General features: G+C 44.6%; 1 protein-coding gene across 5 annotated transcripts in view; it reads left to right on the top strand.

Annotated features, from left to right (window-relative positions):
• tec (tec protein tyrosine kinase) overlaps positions 1 to 21,625 on the top strand; it is a 38,366-nt gene that overhangs the window by 16,153 nt on the left and 588 nt on the right. Inside the window, exons 1-18 of one of the 5 annotated variants that reach the window (XM_078935825.1) lie at positions 3,274 to 3,373; positions 6,416 to 6,651; positions 9,114 to 9,314; positions 10,866 to 10,970; positions 11,041 to 11,122; positions 11,464 to 11,592; positions 14,978 to 15,012; positions 15,098 to 15,303; positions 16,271 to 16,336; positions 16,606 to 16,660; positions 16,773 to 16,855; positions 17,178 to 17,311; positions 18,201 to 18,275; positions 18,541 to 18,712; positions 18,784 to 19,000; positions 19,072 to 19,136; positions 19,215 to 19,333; positions 20,517 to 20,674. In XM_078935825.1, the coding sequence (XP_078791951.1) occupies positions 9,177 to 9,314; positions 10,866 to 10,970; positions 11,041 to 11,122; positions 11,464 to 11,592; positions 14,978 to 15,012; positions 15,098 to 15,303; positions 16,271 to 16,336; positions 16,606 to 16,660; positions 16,773 to 16,855; positions 17,178 to 17,311; positions 18,201 to 18,275; positions 18,541 to 18,712; positions 18,784 to 19,000; positions 19,072 to 19,136; positions 19,215 to 19,333; positions 20,517 to 20,674 (1,839 nt within the window). In that variant the 5' untranslated portion in view covers positions 3,274 to 3,373; positions 6,416 to 6,651; positions 9,114 to 9,176. Of the gene's footprint in view, positions 1 to 3,209; positions 3,390 to 3,695; positions 3,814 to 6,415; positions 6,652 to 9,113; positions 9,315 to 10,865; positions 10,971 to 11,040; positions 11,123 to 11,463; positions 11,593 to 14,977; positions 15,013 to 15,097; positions 15,304 to 16,270; positions 16,337 to 16,605; positions 16,661 to 16,772; positions 16,856 to 17,177; positions 17,312 to 18,200; positions 18,276 to 18,540; positions 18,713 to 18,783; positions 19,001 to 19,071; positions 19,137 to 19,214; positions 19,334 to 20,516; positions 20,675 to 21,625 lie in introns of those variants that run through there. The other 4 variants (XM_023966088.2, XM_023966091.2, XM_023966092.2 and 1 more) reach the window with 4 other exon arrangements.

Below are 21,625 nucleotides of genomic sequence, written 5' to 3'. Positions count from 1 at the left end.
CATTGCTTATTCTGTCACATAATTAAAATGATAATGAAAATAGTATTTGACATTTCATTTTCAAAAAGGTCCCTGGTAAATGTGTAGCAAAATTCATTTAGAAATGTCTAATTTTATCTTTAAAATGGATTAACAGAAATGCTTTTTCATTTTCTAAATGTAGCTGCATCAAACTTTAGCGGCCGGACACACAGAGAAAACAGTGATGTCATCGCCCCGCCTCCCCTCTGGAAATGCTTTTAAGAAATGATTATTGAGACAAGTTTCCCAGGGTGGATGTGAAAATGCAAATGCAATCCCCTCTTTGCATTTTCGTTTTAATTATGACACAGAATAAGCGGTTTTAAGTATAAAATGAAAAATCATTTTGAAATATTGCTTTTTCATTTTAATTTTCAGGCATTTGATGCAGCTACATTTAGAAAATGAAAAAGCATTTCTGTTAATCCATTTTAAAGATAAAATTAGACATTTCTAAATGAATTTTGCTACACATTTACCAGATAACGTCTTGAAAATGAAATGTCAAATACCATTTTCATTATCATTTTAATTAAGTGACAGAAAAAGCTGTGTTGAAGTAGAAAAGGAAAAAGCATTTTGGTGGATTGCTTTTTCATTTTCATTTTGAGTTATTTGATGCAGCTTCATTTTAAAAAATGAAAAAGCATTTGTGGTTTTGACTTTACTTTTTATTTATGCTACACAATCGCTTCCATATAATGTCGCCAATGACACCAAAATAACACGTTCTTTGACCTTTTCAAAACGGTTTACAAAAATAACAAAGATTCTAACACCAACATGCAATAACTTACACTAGTTAAGGTGTGTAATTGAAAGCTTTGTTACTACAATTATGTTGTTAGTAAAGTTTACATTAGTAAAGTTAAGCAACACTTTATTTTAGTAAGGTTAGGATTTGTTACACTAGTAGAAGTTATTGTTAGTACAATTTATCGTGACCGTGATATCAAGCTGGGCAAAATGCATATCGCTAAAGACGGCTCAAATTGCATTAAATGGTTACCTTAAATGTGCTAAAACAATCTTATGGCAGCTTAAAGTTTTTCACCCAATCAAAAAAGTCTATTTATCGGATGGACTCTTTCATGTTAGACGTTCGTCTCCTATGTAGACGAGGGTCATTCCGAGTTTAATTTACGTTGACTGTTATATAAATTAAACTGTGGCAGTCAAATGGAAATGATTTTTTTTGTTGTTTTGCTATTTGTTCATGTATCGCAAATTATATCATCGCAATATTGATCACTAATATCGCAGATTGCGGGTTTTCCTCATATCGTGCAGCCCTAGTTAGTAAAGTTACGTTTTGTTGTGCTAGTAAAGTTTGCGTTAGTAAAGTTGCGCAACATTTTGTTGCGTATTGGCGCAAAGTCGCTTTTCTCCGCATCAGAGTCAGATGATTGATTGAGTCAAAGACTCTAAAAATGCGACCCGTTGGCTCCCTGCTTGACTCTCAGCATTAAGGGGTTGGATTGGGGGGTTAATCCACCAGCTCAGATGTGATGTGATCCCCGGCTCTTGGTCTTCCCAGAAAGCTCAGGGATCCCTCTCCCTGTGTGGAGAGAGGGCCGCCGGGCCCAGGAAACCAGCAACCAGGGGACACAGCCGCCGTTGCCAAGGGCCCAGTACCCCCTACCAGGGATGGGGAAGGGGACAGATGGTCCATGTGTGTGTGAGGGTGTGTGCGTGCATGTATGTGTGTTTGTGTTGGCGTGTATATTTTGAGGGGTAAAGGGTGTATGTACTAATGGGGTGCAGCTAAAATTGGCGGGTAGGGCACTGAGGGGATATCTCCTGATTACTCACAGTGATGTCCCATCACCCCCCCCTACCAAGGGCCCTACATGTCTAAGGTGCTAATAAAACCGAACTCAGTCCAGTTCTAATAAACAGTCAATGGTTCCGGCAACAGTTGGCCTTCTTTTACAGCATCGGTGTTGTCACGCTCTTTGAAGAGCTTCACAATGAGAGCCCATGGCTGCAGAATCCTGGTCCTTGAGATGCACCTGCCCGTTTTCCCTGCCTTCCCCTGCTCCAGGTGTTTACAGGTGTTTTTCCACCTTCTGGAGCCCGCCTGACCCAAACCCAGTTTGTCTGGACGGATCAATGACGTCTTCTCCTGGTGTTTCCTTCAGCGTTTCAGCTGAAGCCAGACCAGGAGAGTGTCTGTCCTCCACTGTAGATACCAGGATCGTTGCAGGACTTTCAGCTGGCAGCAACATGCAACTCCAAGACCGTTTCATTATTTACATCTATTTCAAAGACATCAAGTGTTGGTTGATGCTCCCAAAGAAAGTGACTCTAAGGAATAAAGTCAACATCATTTTAACTGAGTGTTTAAATGATCGAAAATGGTTATAATTCAAGACATTTGTTTTTCAGAAAATACTGAATCATAAAAACACTGAACGTTTAAATGGTCGAGACTTCATTCACGCCTTGAACTGCAGTTAAAACAAAATCTGTTTCTAACTTTTAGCAATGATTTTTGCATTTGCTATTGCAGTAAGAATGTTTTCACAGTGCCTGCAGCGCCTCCACCTGGTACAACTGTGTAACTGCAGGATGCTTTCATCACTGAAATAGTTTTGCAAAAACATTCAGGCTTTAATTTTCAGAATAAAACGTCAGTCACTGGTCATAACGGCAGACGGTTGAACATAAAAGATACACCATTTGAAAACAACATGAGGGATTCTTGTGATCACACTAAAATGACATCCAATAATACCAGACTTTATAGCAGGACCTGACACGGCATGAATCCATCCTCGGTTCAGGATGGTGGACTCCGCTCTAAAGTACTGATGTGTGAAGTTTTGGTGAAGTATTTCTACTTTTCTTGAATAAATAAAGATTTTATTTTTAAGGGAGCGGTGGCTGAACGGATCTTTTTGTTTTTCTCCATTCAGGATCTGCATGAATCACAAAGAAACAAACACACAAAAAGTCACTAAAATAAAACACACAACACACAGGGTGGATCAAATAGACATACAGCTAAATGCGGCCTCAAACGCAGATGGTCGAGTTAGGAGGAGCAAAGTATTTCTACAATTCATGATTAGATCAAAGAGATGGAAAATGTTTGAACTTTCTTCTCATTTCAAAGGTTGGAGGATTCTAGTTCCGTTACTGATCATGTGCGCACGTGACCTGATACCGCGCGGCGCTCTCCGTCTGATTTGAATAATCAGTGATCCGAGTCCCGCCGGCCTCTGGCTCCGCGGCACGAGGAAGTTTGAGCGAGCGCGCGCCCGCCCCCTCCACTGCCCTCCCCTTCATTTCCTGAATCCAGCTCCCGTGATTCTCGGATGGGGGTGCAGACCGAGGATGACGCCCGGAGGTAAGGCTCGGTTCCGGTGAGTCAGTTCGGGTTAAGGCGCAGGAGGCCGCGCGGACCTTCCTGTAGACCGGGTTTCATCTGGACTGTGGTGGGGGGAGGGAGGGGGGTTGCGGTACATTAATTAAACTTTTTGCAGTGACGTCATCAGAATGCGGGCTGAATAAAATCTGAACCGGAGTGACTTTGACGTTCATAAATTGTAAATAGTTTTTGTTTTCACTTTTAATCGCTTTTATCAATCAGATGCAGGTGTCTTATGGTGCGCGTTCACGCGTGTCGGGAGCGCCCCTCTGCCGCATTTGGGTGTCGTCGGAAACGAGACAAGAAAGCATGAAATCTATATTTTTGAATCAAGACTTTTCTCTTCCTGAAGAGTTACGATTGAAAGTTTTAGTCTGTTTACACATTTTATTCAACTGGAGGAAGTTTTCCCCCAAACGGTGAGTCATATTTAGGATTTTAAAACAAAACTAATCTGACAGTTTAGACTTTGATTGATTTCATCCTAACACTTTGAAAGGAATTTGAAATGGTAGGTTTTCTTTTAAAGAAAATGCAGGCTCATATTTTGGCTCAATGCAGAAAATTCCCAGCCGAACTTGAAAGCGATCGGGGTCAAAGAGGGGACAGTGGGATTGTGGGTAATATGGTTATGGGAAGGAAAAAGTAACTGGAAGTCCAAAGTCTAAATGGGCATAAGATTTGTAGACGTGCCTGCTGTCTCATACTTTATGAGTATGCAGCCCAGGCAACCGCGGCTGCAGAATCTGTCTGCAACTGTGATTGCAGAATCAGTCTGTGACTGCAGAATGTGTCTGCAGCTTCAACTGTGTGATCTGTCTGCAGCTACATACAGCAGCTGCAGAGTTTGACTACAGCAGTGCAGACAGCAGCTGCTCCTGCAACAGTGTCTGCAGAATTTGGCAGCAGCGGCCAAATCTGACTGCAGCAACTGTAGGTTCTGACTGCAGGAGCTGCAGGTTCTGACTGCAGCTGCTCAGTTGACACGCAGGGGCTAAGGTTTGAGGCGACAGATGTGCTGCTGCCTCTTCCTGTGGCCTTTTTTTCTTCTGCCAAACTTTTATCGTTGTTGTAGCTGCTGGAATTGACCAATGAGAATGCAGAGTAAAAATTGCAACCATGACTCTGCAGTCCATGTTTCTGTGGATGTCCGTTCTTTGTCTTATATCCTTATGGCTTTAAAGGTCTCTGTTATCTCGACCTCTGGACTTTGATTGACGTAGACTTGGGTTTGTGCATTCATGTGGTCAGAGATGTGTTTTCAGTAAATCCTTCTCCCTCTGCGCTGCCGGCTTCACTTTCCAACTCTTGACGAGACTTTTTCTGGTTCTGTTTGGCTGGTCTGGACATTCAGATGCTGAGGCCTGTGGAGTCGGGTTTTTCTAGAGACTTGCACTTTGCAGCCAAAGATTTGCAGAAAAGTGACGCGTGGCTTCCAGTCATTGATGCTTCATGAAGCCGTTCTGCTCTTCATTCCTGTTACATTTCTTGGCAGTTTTGTTTCTATTGAATGGAGTCTTTTAGCTTCAAACGGCATTTGTTTTGTGTCACATGACAGTATTTTTGGGAGAATAACAGATGTAAAACCGGGGTCTGCAGCTCAGTTTAAGTGTTATTCATAAATACTTAAAAAGATGAAGGTAAATAAAATAGACTTGGAGAGCTAAAATGGTCCATTTCAAGCAGTTTGTTGTAAGAAATGTGAGAGAAACATTTGTGGAGTCGGATCGGTTCATCTGGTGACCAGAAATGTCCCAAAGAACCACAAAGGAGAACATCCTCACCGGCTGGTTTCCAAAAGGTTTCACACTCGCTTCTGAGTGTATGTGTGCGTGCATTTGTGTGTGTGTGTGTGTGTGTGTGTGTGTGTGCGTGGGTGTGTGCGTGTGTGTGTGTGGGTGTGTGTGTGTGTGTGTGTCTTAGGGATGCATCCATTCACTTTCCCCACATTTCGGTTCAAACCTCCATTTCTGAGTCACACTTTTGTTTCGGTTCGATTTAAAACGTGTGTTTATGCAAAACAACCAAAAACAAACAGAAAATTCTGAAAAAAATGCTCTTCGAAAATGTTTTAAAAGGAAAGTAACAGGGAAGAAAAAGCTCTCGGTTATGGCTGGTGTGACGTAATAAACAATAATAAATGCCTGTTAAATTGAGCACAGCAGCCGTTAGAGACTTAAACACACTGTTGTGCCGTCGGGATGCCACTTTCCCCACCATTCAGTTCAATGGTGGAAGACGCGATTCGGTCTCAGCTCCTTCCACAGAGGCCGGACCTAAACCCTGAAGAACATCTGTGGAAGGAGCGGAAACCTGGAGAAAGACTGAACCGGACGGGGGACTGACCCGGTACTTTGAGTTTTTGGGTTGTCCGGTCCGTGGAGGGTCGCAGAGAGGAGCGGCAGGTGTACCTGTAGTTCCTTTGAGACCCGAGCGACCACCTCAAGTGACGTCATGAAAATGGAACATACCATTGTTGTGCATGTGGTAAATGTATCATGAAGTATTCTTACGACTAATGGAAGTGACACGCACTTATGATGTACAGATGAGGCTGTGGTACGGTGGCCTTACATCACACTCTGGGTACTGGTAAGATGCGAGTACTGGCCACACGCTAATGCTGCATGCACGGCGTGTGCACGTGGTGCGTGTCAGTCATGTGATCACACAAACTATACTGATGGTCCAACGTAGGGAGCGCACACATATCACAACAGGTGATAGGTGTGCACATGTGGGCTCCTCACACAGCCACAGGATTAGTGGAGGTTATAAAACAAAACACAGCTGCGTCTCACCTACTTCATCCCTGCTGTTCACGATGACATGTTGGTGCAGCGTGCACATAGTAAAAATGTATGGGAGGATTTTTGCTCTACGGGTTCACTGAGCGGTCCACGATATACCTGAGGACCACCTGTGTTACCATACAGGTGTGACCATTTTTAGGGCAGTTGTGACTCTGGCTTTAGACGCGGGTGTTTGTTTCATGAGAGGGAAATGTTCCATTTTTTACAGATGGGGTTCAGAAGTGCTGATGAGGCCAGGAGTCACTTGGAACGCTGTGCAGGCGTCTGACACTCTCTCTTTGCTGTGGTCTATTTAAAGCTTCAGTCAGGAAGTTGCTGTTCGCAGCGAAGGTTTGTCAGAAACTAACGCTCCATTATTAGCAGTTCAGACGGCGGATCCTCAGAGCAGAACCGTGCCGTTTGCTTTGGATCTCACCAGTCTCCACTGAGTCTCATCAGATTCAGGTTTGAATCCCGTCTTGTACTTTGCTCTTGCTCACGTCTGGATTTTCTATTTTCGGTTTCTTTCCTAGAGTTAACTCTCGGTGTGGTTATTTGAGTCTCTGACGGTCTCAAGTCTAGGTTGAACCTTGAACCCAGAACAGCACTTGAGTCGTTTTATTGAACAGCAATGTAAGTTTTTTTAGGATGGTAAACTAGCAGAACTCGACCAATCAATGGCAGTTTGGGACTTTTTTTTTAGGTACAAGATGTTAAAATATCAAACTCCAAATGTTTCCAGAAACACCATTATTTTTCACAAATGCCTTAAATTGAAACAACCTGAATGTTTTGTTCATAAAATCCAAGATTCTAACATTTAAACCTAATAAAAATCGTTTTTCTTTCTAAAATAAAATTTAAACAGGACAACAGTGAATTTGTTCATAAAGACAAATATACTCGCACACACTGAATGAGGAGGGTTTGGGGAAGAGAAGGAGGGCGGTAAGAATGGGTGCCCTGTCTAGGCTACCCCACTTTGGTGGGACACAGCCTGGATAGATAGATAGATAGATAGATAGATAGATAGATAGATAGATAGATAGATAGATAGATAGATAGATAGATAGATAGATAGATAGATAGATAGATTTATAAACACAGAGGTGTCATGCTAGACCAACAGGCGCTGCCGCCAAACGGATCATTCTATGGAGTTCTGAAAAACTTGTTTTAGCTGTGTTTCCTGTGATGAAACTCTTCACCTGCATCAGTGTTTGTGTCCTTACTTTAGCTCTGTAATGAAACCAAAGTCTGCTCTAGACTCTTCAGTAAACATGCTAACTTTTGCGTTAGCATGCAGACTTACCGTCAACCTGCCCACATGTGCACTAGCATACCAACTGTAGCATCGACTTGCCTACTTTTGCGTTAGCATGCTAACTGTAGCATCAGTGTGGCTACATCAGTCCTAAAGTCCTAATGTCTCACACCTAGGTGTGGGACATTTGTTCTCTACATTTGACCCATCTCCTGGTGGAGCGGTGAGCCGCAGATACAGGCGCTCAGGACCCCCCCCCCCCAACCCTTTGAGTGTCAAACAGGGGTCCTATTTTTTCAAATCTTTAGTATTACTCTGCCTGGATTTGACCTCACGACCTACCAGTCACAGGGCACACACTCTACCACAAGGCCACAATGGTTTTAAAAAGCATACTATGATAAAGCATTCTGCTCACTTAGATCTTGCTTAAAGAGGCGTAGGCGGTGCTGCTAAGTAGCGGTCGCAGGTCTAAGTGAAAAACAAGAGTCAAACGCTGAAGGACGCTCATAGATAATTAAATATCATCCGGAATGCCTTTTTATTGCGATATATTGCAAAATTGATATAGATTATCGAATCGATATATAGATTATTATTCCATTTCTATACAAATAGGTCTCAATGTGTAAACCGTATAATTCTAAATCAAATTGAGTTGATTCTGGAAATCATTGGTAATACCGAGCCCTACTTAGGATCTTCAAGGAAGGTAAAGTGCTAAAAAAGTATACCTCATTTACTATCTACTATAAGCTTGCCTACATCTGTGTTAGCATGCTAACTTTAGCATCAGCTGGGTTCATTTTAGCATATACATCTTAACGTTAGCATTGGCATTCCAATGTTTCATTGACGTTGGTCTGCTACACCTCGTTATTTTTTTCTGTTAACCTTCAGAGGACTGGTCCGCGGGTCACTTGGTACCCAGCAGGGCCACAGAGAAAAATAGTAACAGATCATTTCCATTTCATTTAGTAAAACTACTGGATTCTATTTTTACTCTTAACTCGTCAAGCCGCTCTCTTCGGTCACGAGTCTTAAGGACATCCGTTACCTTCTTAAACCGGCTTCTCCAACCAATAACAGTATTGCTAAGTTAAAACTACCAAGCTAGCTAAGTAAATAAAAAACAAATGTCTTTGAAAAGTGTCTATTTACAGAAAAGAATCAGTGAGCAAACAGAGAAGAGACTTTGAATTCAAAATGAAAGAAAGTTACATTTAACAGACAAAAACCAGGAGTCTTTACTCTAAATACTACATTTGTTTCCAAACACCAGACTCGTTCTGCATACTATCTTATTATTATTAAGATGGTATTAGCAACCAACTCTAAAATTACATGGATCCTGCTAAAGAAGTTGTAATTTTGTTTATTACTTTATTTTGAAATTGCCACTGTCAAGGCTTAAGTTGGCGTCCGATTCTTAGCCTTCACTTTGATGGTAAAGGGTAAAGTTAAGGGAAAATGTATAGCCCATTATTACAAATAATCTAGTCTACAAAGAAAATTTAAACCAACTGCAGGTATTTGACAGACGATAAAGACGAGCTTTTCCCTCAAAAGTCAAACTGGAAGCCAAAAAAATCTGACACCAACTTCAAGAGACCTCTGCTAGAAATCCCAGGTGTGCTGCTGAAGCTCCTCCTTTTTTCCACAGATCAGGCCTGTCCTGTGGAATAACGACTTCGACGGATGGGCAGGCGCTGTGGATGGATCCAGAATGAGTGTTGAGCCGATTCTGGAGGAGAGGCTGATCAAGCGTTCACAGCAGAAGAAAATAACTTCACCTCTCAACTACAAGGAACGGCTGTTCGTCCTCACCAAGAACAAGCTGACGTACTACGACGGCAAGCCGGAGGTCCTGTCTGTTCTTTTGACCTTCACATAGTAGCTTTTAAGAAGAATATCCTCTCAGTTTGGGGTTTCTTTCAAATCCCATTTAAATCAAACATTACGAATTACATGAATATTTAACCTTTTGGTTCGTCAGAAGCATCTAAAACACATTGATTGTGAAGACATTTGAAGAGTTGTGGTATGTCAAAGAGTGTGATCTAACCGGGGTACATAATGTTGTGCATGGAACCAGCTGTACATAGAGATTGAACCAATAGATGGAACTAGAATTTAACCAACACTAACTAGGAAAATTACGCCTCTTTTCCACGGTAGGGTCCTGTACGGCTCATTAAAACATGGACCCATTAAGTTGGACCAAACCATTTTTGGGCCCCCGTTGGTTGTAGGTCCATAGAAATCTGGAACAGACCAGTTGGGGCGGAGCTTCTGTCGTCAGACGATGAAACCTGTCGATTGGCTAAAGGTTATTACGACAAAAGAAAGGGCCAAACCAGTGCCAGCGCATTCCTTTTCGCGGCCTGCAATCTTCTCTCAAACAGCATCTAATGGGTTGTTTATACGAAGAACCAAAAGCTGAACAGGAAAAAGAGCTGCTGGATGATCCTCATGGTTGTTTTTGATAGTAGTAGTGCTGTAGTTGTACTACGATGGTGCCAAGCTATTTTAATGGTCTACACTGTGCATGAGCCATGACAGTCCAACTTTGAACTACCTGGACCATTCTAAACCGGACTGTACCGTACTGGACTGCTCAGTGGAAACGAGGCTTTAAGGCAGGGGGGTCCAACTCATTTTCACTGAGGGCCACAACAGCATAGTGGCTGTCCTTAAAGGACCAGATATAACTTACACATGTAATTAAATGTAATGAAAAATAAACATAACTACTTCTTAATGTTAAATACCTCTTTATTTATTTACTATAACTTTTTAAAGTCACAATTCTAGTTGCATAGAAAAAATAAAAGTTTGCTTGTTACTCTAGCATAAATCCTTTTACATTTGATTCTGTCAGGTTGGGTTATACGGACAGTGTTTAAGTCCTAAAGTATAGCTGCCCAATTCGATATTTCAAGTCCGATTCCCCCTAGATATGAATAAATACAATTTTATTTTTTGTTTTAGGAAGTTAAAAATTTTTATGCTCTCGAGGGCCACATAAAATGACATGGAGGGGCACATTTGGCCCCCGGGTCTTGAGTTTGACACATGTGGTTTAGGGAGTCTGGGTTGACGTCAACTTGGACCTTCTCTGCAAACAGTAACCACTGAACAAAGAAAGCTGAAAACGAAAATCAGGCACCTTTGGAGGATCGACCTTTTGCCAATGTTTCTATTGCAAAGAATAGAGTGCTCTGAGTTTCTATTTATGTGCAGTTGAGGGGAACTCAGTCCCCCACACGCCTCCACTCCAGCAGATTACAATCCAAGACACAGCTGAAGGAAGTGACAGTTTCTGAAGTTTGATAACAGATCCTCTCATGCAGTAGAGATGAAACAGGTTTCAGCAGAGAGAGGAAGTCCTGTGATGCGTTGTTTCCATCAACAGAAGAAGTTCAAAAAAGGCTCGATCGAGCTCAGCCGCATCCGATGCGTTGAAATCGTCAAGAACGGAGGTGGGACCATCCCCTGCCAGAACAAGTACCCCTTCCAGGTACGAGCGCACCCCGTCATTGTTCTGTACGTTTTCTACCGGCCCCTCTGAATGACGTGTTCGTGTTCAGATCGTGTACGACACCAACACCCTGTATGTGTTCGCCCCGAGTCAGTCCAGCAGGAGCATCTGGGTCCAGAGCCTGAAAGACGGTCAGTCACCTTCACCTAAAAACAGGCAGAGAAGCACCTGAGAGGCAGTTTTACACCCCCAACCACACACCACTGGTTTTCACACGTTTGACATCTGCCCCCGCTTTTTCCACTGAACTCGCATGCACCCCTGACGCCGTTTAGAGGCGGAAAACACTTCCAACTTCTCCCGCAGCCTATCAGCTGGTTGACGCGTGACTCACTCTGAGATTTGACCTTTTGTTTCTCTGAAAAAAGTTGATTTTGACTCTGGAATCTGTGTATTTCAAAGTAGCAGTCGTCAGACGGCTGGGAGGAACCGTCGGTCTCTTCTGTCTGATGGTGTTTGTGTGTTCTCACAGAGATCAAGGACAACCAGGTGGTTCTGGTGAAGTTTCACCCCCTGTTCTGGCTGGACGGGGCGTGGCTCTGCTGTCGTCAGGTGGAAAAACAGGCCCTGGGCTGCGAGGAGTACAACCTGTTTGGAGACAGTAAGAGCAGTTTGACCAACACTCATGACCACGGTCTGATATGCTCAGCTCCTCCTAGCAAGTGGTGCAGGTGCAGTGTTTGGTTCTGAAGACGATACAGATTAAAAAAAAACACAGACAGGAAAATAGGAATCAATATATTGGCATCTAATTATACTTGTATAGCACTTTTCTCCCTTCATTGAAGGCCCACAGACCCATTCACCCATGCACACACATTCACACACTGACTGTATATGAGAACTGGACTGAGAGGGGTTGCCATAGAAACATTGACTCAGACCGACTTGTTTTAGTTTAGCCTAAATTAAATACATAATGAAGATTCATGAAAAGGAAATCAAGTACAGTGCAGTGAGAGGCAAGAAACCCAAATGGCTTATTCAAAGTCTTCACTCAAAGAAATCCCACATATTTAAAAAAATATGTCTATGAAGACTCTCATTCATCCAGGTTGATTCCATCATAGTAGTAGGTTTAGGGGATGTCATCTGTACCAGTTTTAAAGTTAGAAGACGTTTCACTTCTTATCCAAGAGGCTTTGTCAATTCTGAATTAGCTGGTTTATATTTGTTCATGGGGGAGGAGTCAGACCTGAAACTGGATGGTGTTGTCCACTTAGCCTACCTGCTTTCGGGTGGTTAAGAGTCCTTTGTCCTCAGCTGGGGGTTGGGGAGCCAGTGACTCCCTCCCCAAACTGGTCATCTCTTTCAGCTGTTCACGACCCAGGTGGAACTGGTTGGGTTTGTTTAGGTTTCAAAACACTGCCGTAGATGGATGGAAGAATAAACCTGAGACCACCATTCTTATTAACAGAAGGTTTATCCTTCTTGACAAAGATGGCTTCTTTCGCTCCTTGCTCGAACCATCCTTTCTCTCTGGCTAGAATTCGGACTTCACTGTCCTCTAACGAGTGGTTTGTGGCCTTCAGGTGGAGGTGCACTGCACCTTTTGAAAAAACAAAACAAAAATACATGTATATATAGTACCCCTTGGGTACTATATATACATGTATATAGTACCCCTTATATATATACTGTATATAGTACCCCTTGGAAGGGGTACTATATACAGTGCGGGCACTCGTCAAGGGCTGTTGACATGCGCGGCGGACCTGGGGATGATCGGTTCCGCCTGACTGTCAAGCAATGTGAGATCAGTGTCTTGCCCAAGGACACTTTGACAAATGGACAGGGAATGCGGGAACCAAACCTCCCATCTTCCGACCGCTTCTCAACTGTTCTATCCCTGTACCCCTTAAAGTATTTTTGGTAAAACAGAAGCTGAGAAATCTCAAACTAGCTGCAGTTGTTGGCTTGAAGCTGGCAAAGGTGTAATTTTCCATTCCCACCGTGATTCACACGTCAAATTTGCTGCTTGACCTTTGTCCTAAAATATGTTCATAAAGCCGCAGCCCCCACCACAAGGGGAAGGAGGTACCATCAACAATCTCATTGCTACATGCAAACATTGGCTGTATATGTGGATATCTGATTCTGAGTCAATGCATGGAAGACATGGAGGATGTTGAGAGATCACACATTACTCAAGCTGAAGTCCTGATTGGTTCACGCGACATGAACTTTTCCCTGAAGTCCAGCTGACTTTGCAAAACCACTTCAGACACAGAACCGACACCGCCCCTGAAATGAGGAAGAAATGTTGGGAAATATGTTAAAAGCAGAGTCAGCAAAAATAGCCAGAGGGGTCAGAAAGGCTCCCACGATACAATTCTGCAAAAACATGGGTTGTTCTGCTCAACCTTAGGTTCCGTTGGGACACTCAGAGGGTTTGTGGGAGGATAACAAAGTCAGCCAGAGGTTCAGAGGTTTGTTAGAATACAAGAGGAACTGAAACGAAAACATTAACTTTAAAGAATTTATGAGCGACTCTCCTCCTGTTTGAAATTAAGTTAGCATTAAGAGTGAATGCGAGTCAGGTTTTAATATAAAAATTGACCAGATTCTCAGCCTCCTATTAGCTTCATCTTGTCCTAAATCGACCAACATTTTATTTACCTAAGGCTTCTTAGGTTTACTAAAGCACTTCAGTGGGACCGTTTGGATCAGTCAACCAGTTTTTTTTATGTGAAATAAGGAGAACCACCTTTGGTGGAACCTGACGGCCAGATTTTGTTGATCTAGTTACTGGAAAATGTGGCATCAGTGCCAAGTTTCAGCTTTGAGATTCGAAAGATTGCCGAGAAAATCCAGAATTGGACAATGTCGAATTTTTACAGATGACACGCTGATATTTTATGATAAATGTTGGCCAATTTTTATGTTTAGCGTCTGCTGAAGTTATAACACAAAACCAACAACCAAATCAACCAAGATGAAATATTAAAGGTCACTTTAGTTTTAGATAATCAATGATTGAAGAATAAAAGCCTCTGAGAACCACAAACCAAAAGATCAAAGAGTCTAGTCCATGAAATGGTATAATCCGGTGCTGGTGTTTGGTAACCGTACTAAAGTGATGATCATCTCTGAAGTTAAACACATTGACTGTATATGAAGAACTGGTTTGAGTGACCCCTTCCCTCTGGCATTTCAAACAGGAAGTACTAGCTGGTTCAAAGAAGCCAAAATCCCATAGTCTTCTATAGAGAAATAAACAGCTCTTACTCAGTCATTTAATTGGTCAGAAGAACCGTTCTGAATCTGATACTTTTTTTAAACATGTTTTTAACCATATTTTCTCTGTAGTTCAAGTTAGAAACCAACCAATCAGAATTAGATTTTGTGTAGCCCGCTTTCAGGAGGTAGGGGTGTGGCTTCCAACAAGCTCACTCCAGAGAGTGGTTGTCATAGAAACGTTGACTAAGAACCAATCATTGCTTACTGACGATGTCTTGTTCCAATATGACGATTTGACAATTGCAAAAAAAAATGGTGACTGAGTTGTTTTATGTGTTTGTTGCTGGAAGTAAAGCATTTTTCTGGGTAATGTCACACTCCCTCAGTCCAGTTCTCAGATACAGTCATTGTGGTGAATCCACTTCAAGGCAGCTGAAAGTTTCACGTGAAATGAAACTAAAACTACCATAGAACAATTTCTGATCAAATCCTGTTTGACATCAGATGTTTTAAGTACGTCATTTAAGATCTAAATCTGAGAAATCCGTGTTTTGGTTTTCTGTTTTTACTTTAATCTAATTCATTTGAGCTGTTTCTGCTTCCGTCTTTTGAGGTCAGGTCAGATATTTGTAACCCAAACTTCCTCTTTTATTGTGAAAATGTCAAAATCTGTATGATAGGTGACTCTATCCCGCTCATCCTTCAGCGGTTGGATTTTGCCCCTCACAGCATCTCCTGTGAGGTCAGAGGTCACCGAAATGTCCAAACCGTCTGTTGACCTCTACCTATCTCTTCCTCTTTTACAGTTACAAGGAAGCCTCTTCCTCCACTTCCTGTAAAGGTAAGCAAAGTCAGCATGAGCCAGATTGACCAGGCTCATGAATGCATCATGAGACCCTAAAGTAACAGCTCATTTCCTCCTGGAGCGCCAGCCCCCTCCCCCTGTGCCCATTTCCGATGACGGTGAAGATGAAGATGTGGACGAGGACGATGATGATGAAGAGGAGGTGGTGGTAGCGCTGTATGACTTTCCGGCGACCGAGCCACATGACCTACGTCTGATAAAAGGTGACGAGTACATCATCGTGGAGAGGTCCGACGCCAACTGGTTCAAGGCGCGCAACCACTACGGGTGAGTCAGCACTTTCTGAAGCACCACTTAAACTGTAAAGGTGAAACAGCCATTTCTGAGGTACCATGTAACCGGTATGGAGAAGTTAGCACGTTCTTAAGTACATAGTAATAGGTACAGATGAGTCAGAACTTTCTTAAGTACATAGTGACAGGTACGGATGAGTCAGCACTTTCTAAAGATTCAGTGTAACAGGGACGAGTGAGTCAGCACTTTCTAAAGATTCAGTGTAACAGGGACGGGTGAGTCAGCACTTTCTTAAGTACATAGTAACGGTACGGATGAGTCAGCACTTTCTAAAGATTCAGTGTAACAGACGGGTGAGTCAGGACTTTCTTAAGTACATAGTAACAGGTACGGATGAGTCAGCACTTTCTAAAGATTCAGTGTAACAGGGACGGGTGAGTCAGCACTTTCTAAAGTACATAGTAACAGGTACGGATGAGTCAGCACTTTCTAAAGGTACAGTGTAACAGGGACCGGAGAGTCAGCACTTTCTTAAGTACATAGTAACAGGTACGGATGAGTCAGCACTTTCTAAAGATTCAGTGTAACAGGGACCGGAGAGTCAGCACTGTCCTAAGTACATAGTAACAGGTACGGATGAGTCATCTCTTTCTAAAGGTACAGGGACAGGTGAGATGGAGATGCTTGAGGCTGCTGCTGTCAGGTCTAATCTGTCCAAGCCGGAAACCATGATAAGAAATGGTCTGAACCCAAACTGGACCTTTTTTTTGGTAGTTAAAACTCTGTTTTACCAGCAGGGGGAGCAACTTCTGATCTTGTCTGTCTTTGTTGTCTTTTCCTAAAACACTGAACAGGAAGTTTTCAGGGTTACTGTGTAAAAAATGGCTGCTGCTTCTTCCAACAGACTTAGTTTGACTTGTTCCTGTGACCTGAGAGCAGATATGTTTCCGCGGGTTTTCAATTTTTTTGCTTACGTTTTTTGCTAACTGTGTGTTTGCAGTGAGGAAGGCTACATTCCAAGTAACTATGTCACAGAGAAGATATCTGGAAACCTGGTGCAGTATGGGTAAGTGGCCCGACTGAAAGATGCTTTCAGCATTTTTGCCTTTTATTAATTTTATAAAAAATAAAAGCAGGGTTGTTGAACCCAGTGATGGGACCAGAGGATCTTAATCTGAGAATCCTTGGAGGGGCCTTGGGCTTATTTTTAGCCGTTAGTTTGAGCTGCCAACAGGAAGTGGTTTGTTTCAGCGGCACCACAAACAAAACACATCTGTACTCCCACTGGGGTTTAAATAAAGTTTTGTGTTTTCAATCGTTGTGTGGCTTTTGCAGCTGGTACAGTAAACAGGTGAACAGGAACAAGGCAGAGGAGCTGCTGAGGAACGAGGTGGGTCTCCTGTTCCACGTTTTCCCTCTCTGGATCATCAGGAAAACACTTTTTTTCCCCCATTGAAGTAAAACTGAAGTTTGTGAATTCAGGAGTTTGTCGCCCCCTGCAGGACAAAGCGGGAGCCTTCATGGTGAGAGACTCCAGCACCCCGGGAACCTACACGGTGTCTGTGTACACCAAGGCCCCCGCAGGGTACCAACAAGCTTTATTCATTTATTTGATACTCGATCGACGTTTTGATTCTGCTTTTGTTTTCACTTTCAAACATTTTTCTCATCGTCTGTTTTTGACGTTTGAGGATAAATGTAGTTCCGATGACCTTGTTTGTAATTTTATCACCATTTGATTATGAATTCTGTAGTTTATTATTAGCAAAATTACTTCTTCTAATGGGGTTTGAGGTCATTTTGGTTTTTGTCTCTTGGAGATTGGGATCTGAGGATAAATCCAGGATGGAGGACTCTCTGACCATCCGTCGCTTATCGGAAATCCTTTTCCTTATTTTTGCCTGCAGAGACGGCGGCGGAGCCATCAAGCATTACCACATTAAGAAGACGGAGGCTTCACCCCCCCAGTTTTACCTGGCTGAGAAGCACCTGTTTTACTCCATCCCGGAGCTGATCGAGTACCACAAACACAACGCAGCAGGTAACTCCGCCCCTCCCACAGCTACGCTCCATCTGCAGACGGGAGCGCCGGGGTCGCTTCACCACGTCTGTGGAAACGTATGATCATTTGGACCAAATGAAGTTCTTCAAACTCTAAATCCTAAAAGCAATCTCCTTTTTATCTTTGTGGAGCAAATGTCTCCTCAGGAAGATGTGGTGAATTACCTCATTAAAATCAATCAATTATCTTTTTTTATATACATAGAAACTTCTATGTGGAGCTGTTGCTCGTGACACAGAAATGAATCATAGGAGTCCTGAGTTTTTGATCCTGGTTACCAGGATCACATGGATCCGCTGATCCTGAAGTATCTGGATGGATCAGGATGGTTTTGACCCGCTCAGCGTTTCTGCGTCACAAATACTGTCTTTCATTTTAAACGGCATTTTTTTTACGACATTTGAACAAAGAAATGAAGCTTAAGAGTCTTTGTAAATGTGCTCCATGGTCAGAAAAAGAACATTTTAACAGCACCGTTTCCATTGGAGGAGGTCTTCAAATGTTCACTGCAGCCTGTCGTCCACACGTGGAAAATACGTGCACGGACATTTCCTCTCGACGGGATCCCCAAGCTTCCTGCGGGTCACCCGCCTGCCCCGTACGGGCTGGACCACAGACCGCCCTTCTCCCCCCGGAAATGAAGTTGGAACTGGACCTACATTATCTCAGCCTTCCGTGTTTAAACTCCTGCATCTCTACGCACATTTTTTAAGTCCGTATGCAGGTTCTACGTTGAAAACACACTTCAAGTTAAACGAAAAAGTTAACAAAATAAAGTCAAACGAGCTGAACTTTGACCTATCAGCAGATTAGCTTTGACGTTTCCCACTGAGCTGATCCTTCATCCCCGCTCCTCTGCCTCCTTCAGGTCTGGTGACCAGGCTGCGATATCCGGTCGGGAAACCGGACAAATCTGCTCCGTCCACGGCCGGCTTCAGTTACGGTGAGTTACCGCCCCGCGGCGTCTTCTTTGGGCGTCTACCCCGCGGCGTCTGCCCCGCGGCGTCTGTCTGCCCCGTGGCGTCTGCCCCGTGGCGTCTGCCCCGTGGCGTCTGCCCCGCGGCGTCTGCCCCGCGGCGTCTGCCCCGCGGCGTCTGCCCCGCGGCGTCTGCCCCGCGGCGTCTGCCCCGCGGCGTCTGCCCCGTGGCGTCTGCCCCGCGGCGTCTGTACGGCGCTCTCCCCTCACCTCTGCTGCCTCTCCTCCTCAGAAATGTGGGAGATCAACCCGAGCGAGCTGACCTTCATGAAGGAGCTGGGCTGCGGTCAGTTCGGACAGGTGCGGCTGGGGAAGTGGCGGGCTCAGCACAAAGTGGCCATCAAGTTCATCAGGGAGGGGGCCATGTCTGAGGAGGACTTCATCGAGGAGGCCAAGATCATGATGTGAGGAGAACGCTCATAGCAGAGGAGTCTGTGAGGGAGCAGATTGGGGAGTCTTTTGCGTGTCCCAACAGGAAACTGTCCCACCCCAAGCTGGTGCAGCTGTACGGCGTGTGCAGCCAGCAGAAGCCCATCTACATCGTCACCGAGTTCATGGAGCACGGCTCCCTGCTCCACTTCCTGCAGCGGGGGCGGGGTGGCTTCAGCCTGGGGTCCCTGCTGAGCATCTCACTGGACGTGTGTGAGGGCATGGAGTACCTGGAGGCCCACGGCTTCATCCACAGAGACCTGGTGAGCTCCTCGCCGCAGAACGCCCGCCGGCCTCTGCGCGATGCCTGACATATGTTCGATTCCCCCTGAAGGCTTCCAGGAACTGCCTGGTGAACGACTCCCTGGCGGTGAAGGTGTCAGACTTCGGCATGACCCGGTAAGAGACCTTCTCTGCTCTCTCTCTCTCGGACCGACTCGCTGGGCGGCGGGTGACGGCGACTCTTGAACGCTGCAGGTTCGTGTTGGACGACCAGTACACCAGCTCGTCCGGCGCCAGGTTTCCAGTCAAGTGGTCACCGCCGGAAGTCTTCAACTTCTGCAAGTACAGCAGCAAGTCGGACGTGTGGTCCTATGGTGAGTCTGTTTAAGCCCCTCCCCCCCGCCATCTCTTTCAAAACGATGCAGTTCCACATATGACCACTGGAGGCTGGTTTCAGAAGGTTTCAAAGATCAGCTGTTTGAGTTGATTGGATCTTGTTTTTGAACCATTATGGGCGTGTCTTTTTTACCTTCAGGTGGGTGGAGCCATAGGTGGACGCAGTAGAACCCTCACTTTACTTTGTCCCGCCCAATCACCTTTTTTCAGACTGTTGGGTGGAGTCAGAGTTACGAAAGAAGAGCTTAGAGACAGGAATTCTGTCTGTAGAAAAGTAGAAAAAATAAGAGCGGCGAATGGCGTTAAAGGTGCGACCCTCCCCCTCACTGGCTGCCACACCCGCTTATCTCTCCCTTTTGGCCCATTCCTTTCTTCCAAATGGTAAATTTTCTGTTGTTTCATCTCCATAGCAACCATTTCATGTCTTAATTGTCTGGGGGTGACAAACAGGTCTTTGTAGTTTTTAGAAGAATCGTCAGAAGTAAACTATTGCATTTCCTTGGCTACTGACGGTTTTTATTATTAACCACGCCCACAATCATGATCGATTCAGCTTCAGCCAACGATTCATTTACTCAGTTTTTATAATATTCTGGTAAAAACGATGCTGGCAACAGGGGAACGACACTTTTCGGAGCTTGCTACGCTAATGTCTTAACGTCTAAAAATCGAAAACCTCCAACTTTAGCATTTTTCCTCGCATAGCTTCCCTTCAACGCTCCAGGACTCCTTTAGATGTGTCCTTCTTTAAGAACAGCAAGGTTCCCGCGGTTTGGTCTTTTCCACGTTTCGCTTTTGCTGCGTCTGCAGAACCTGAAGGTCTGAAGAGACCCTGGAGGTCTCAGAAAAACCTGGAGGTCTGAGGAGAACCTGAAGGTCTGAGGAGAACCTGAAGGTCTCAGAAAAACCTGGAGGTCTGAGGAGAACCTAGCCGAGAAAATGATGGTCTCTGCTTTAGAGCAAAGACCCCAAAACCCAAATGTGTTTAAACTAAAATGATGCTAAGAGCAGGAAGTGACTCCTCGCCCACGCTGATGTGGGCTGCAGATAAAGTCAGACAGGAAGTGGTAGGTGACGCAGCGGTGCTGCGTTCCAGAACCACGCTGGCCTGAGGCCTGAACTCCGTCCCGCAGCTTTAATCGGGTCTCTGTTTGTGTCCAGGTGTGTTGATGTGGGAGGTGTTCACTGAGGGCCGCATGCCGTTCGATAACAACCTCAACCACGAGGTCGTTACCCTGGTAATGCAGGGACACCGCCTCTACAAGCCCAAGTTGGCCACGCCCACCCTGTATGAGATCATGCACCTCTGCTGGAAGGAGGTAAATGCACTAATCACACAAACGTAAAAAAAAGGCAAAGACGGCAGAGACTTAACAGGAAGAGAAAGTGACAACAACCAATGACTGACTTCCTGATCAGGTTTATGCCTTTTTACCAACAAGGAGATGTTTGTATCTGTGGTTTGACTGCTGTCACTGCTGTGTCTGTATCTTTATCTCCCTCACTCTGCAGCTTCAGAATCTGTTGGAATTACATTCATTGCGTAAATGACTAAAAAGTAACTGTTGTTCAACGAATGTGTGCGATTTTGTGCCGTTCGATGTTTCATGACCACCCCAACAAATTTCAAAAAAATTGTTGGCATCCGTCAGGCAGGAATTACAGCAAAAGGAAATCAGGTGGCAGCCGGGCGGCAGCCGGGTAGCAGCTGGGTGGCAGCCGGGTGGCAGCCGGGCGGCAGCCGAGTGGCAGCCGGGCGGCAGGTGGATCACCGGATGGCAGAATCTCTGATCAGACGATGTGTAAACGTCTCCAGACGGCGGCCGTCCTAATCAAGTGCCAAGTGGGATCTCCAGATAGACATCTGGTCATCGCCCAGCCCATGTCAACAGCTAATGAAGTGTTCTCATTGCTATCGTACGATTTCTAACCATCAGATGGTGGCACGGGGGCGGGAGGTGGTCTGGAGGGCGGCAGTCTGAAATTGGCCGAACGTCAGACCTTGGCGACCCTTCCATCAGTAAATTATGGCGCTGCTGCCTTCCTGTCACCCGCCTGTCACTGGACTGCCACCATGTGACCTCCAAATGAACCCTGACTGTCAAATAATCGTCCTGTCGCCGTTTCATTTGAACCTTTTCCTAAAACCTCAGCGGCCGCCATGCGGTTTGTGAAAATGCGGCTGACGCCGCAGGATTACAAATGTCGCAGAAAAACGGCATTTAGGTTGCTGAGCTGGTGCATTTTGGGAAATGTGACTGGAATCTAAA

This window comes from Oryzias latipes, chromosome 18, assembly GCF_053564925.1.
Source record: "Oryzias latipes strain Hd-rR chromosome 18, Olatipes_Hd-rR_3.1".
Lineage (NCBI taxonomy): Eukaryota > Metazoa > Chordata > Actinopteri > Beloniformes > Adrianichthyidae > Oryzias > Oryzias latipes.
This window is presented reverse-complemented; position numbering and strand designations above follow the sequence as displayed.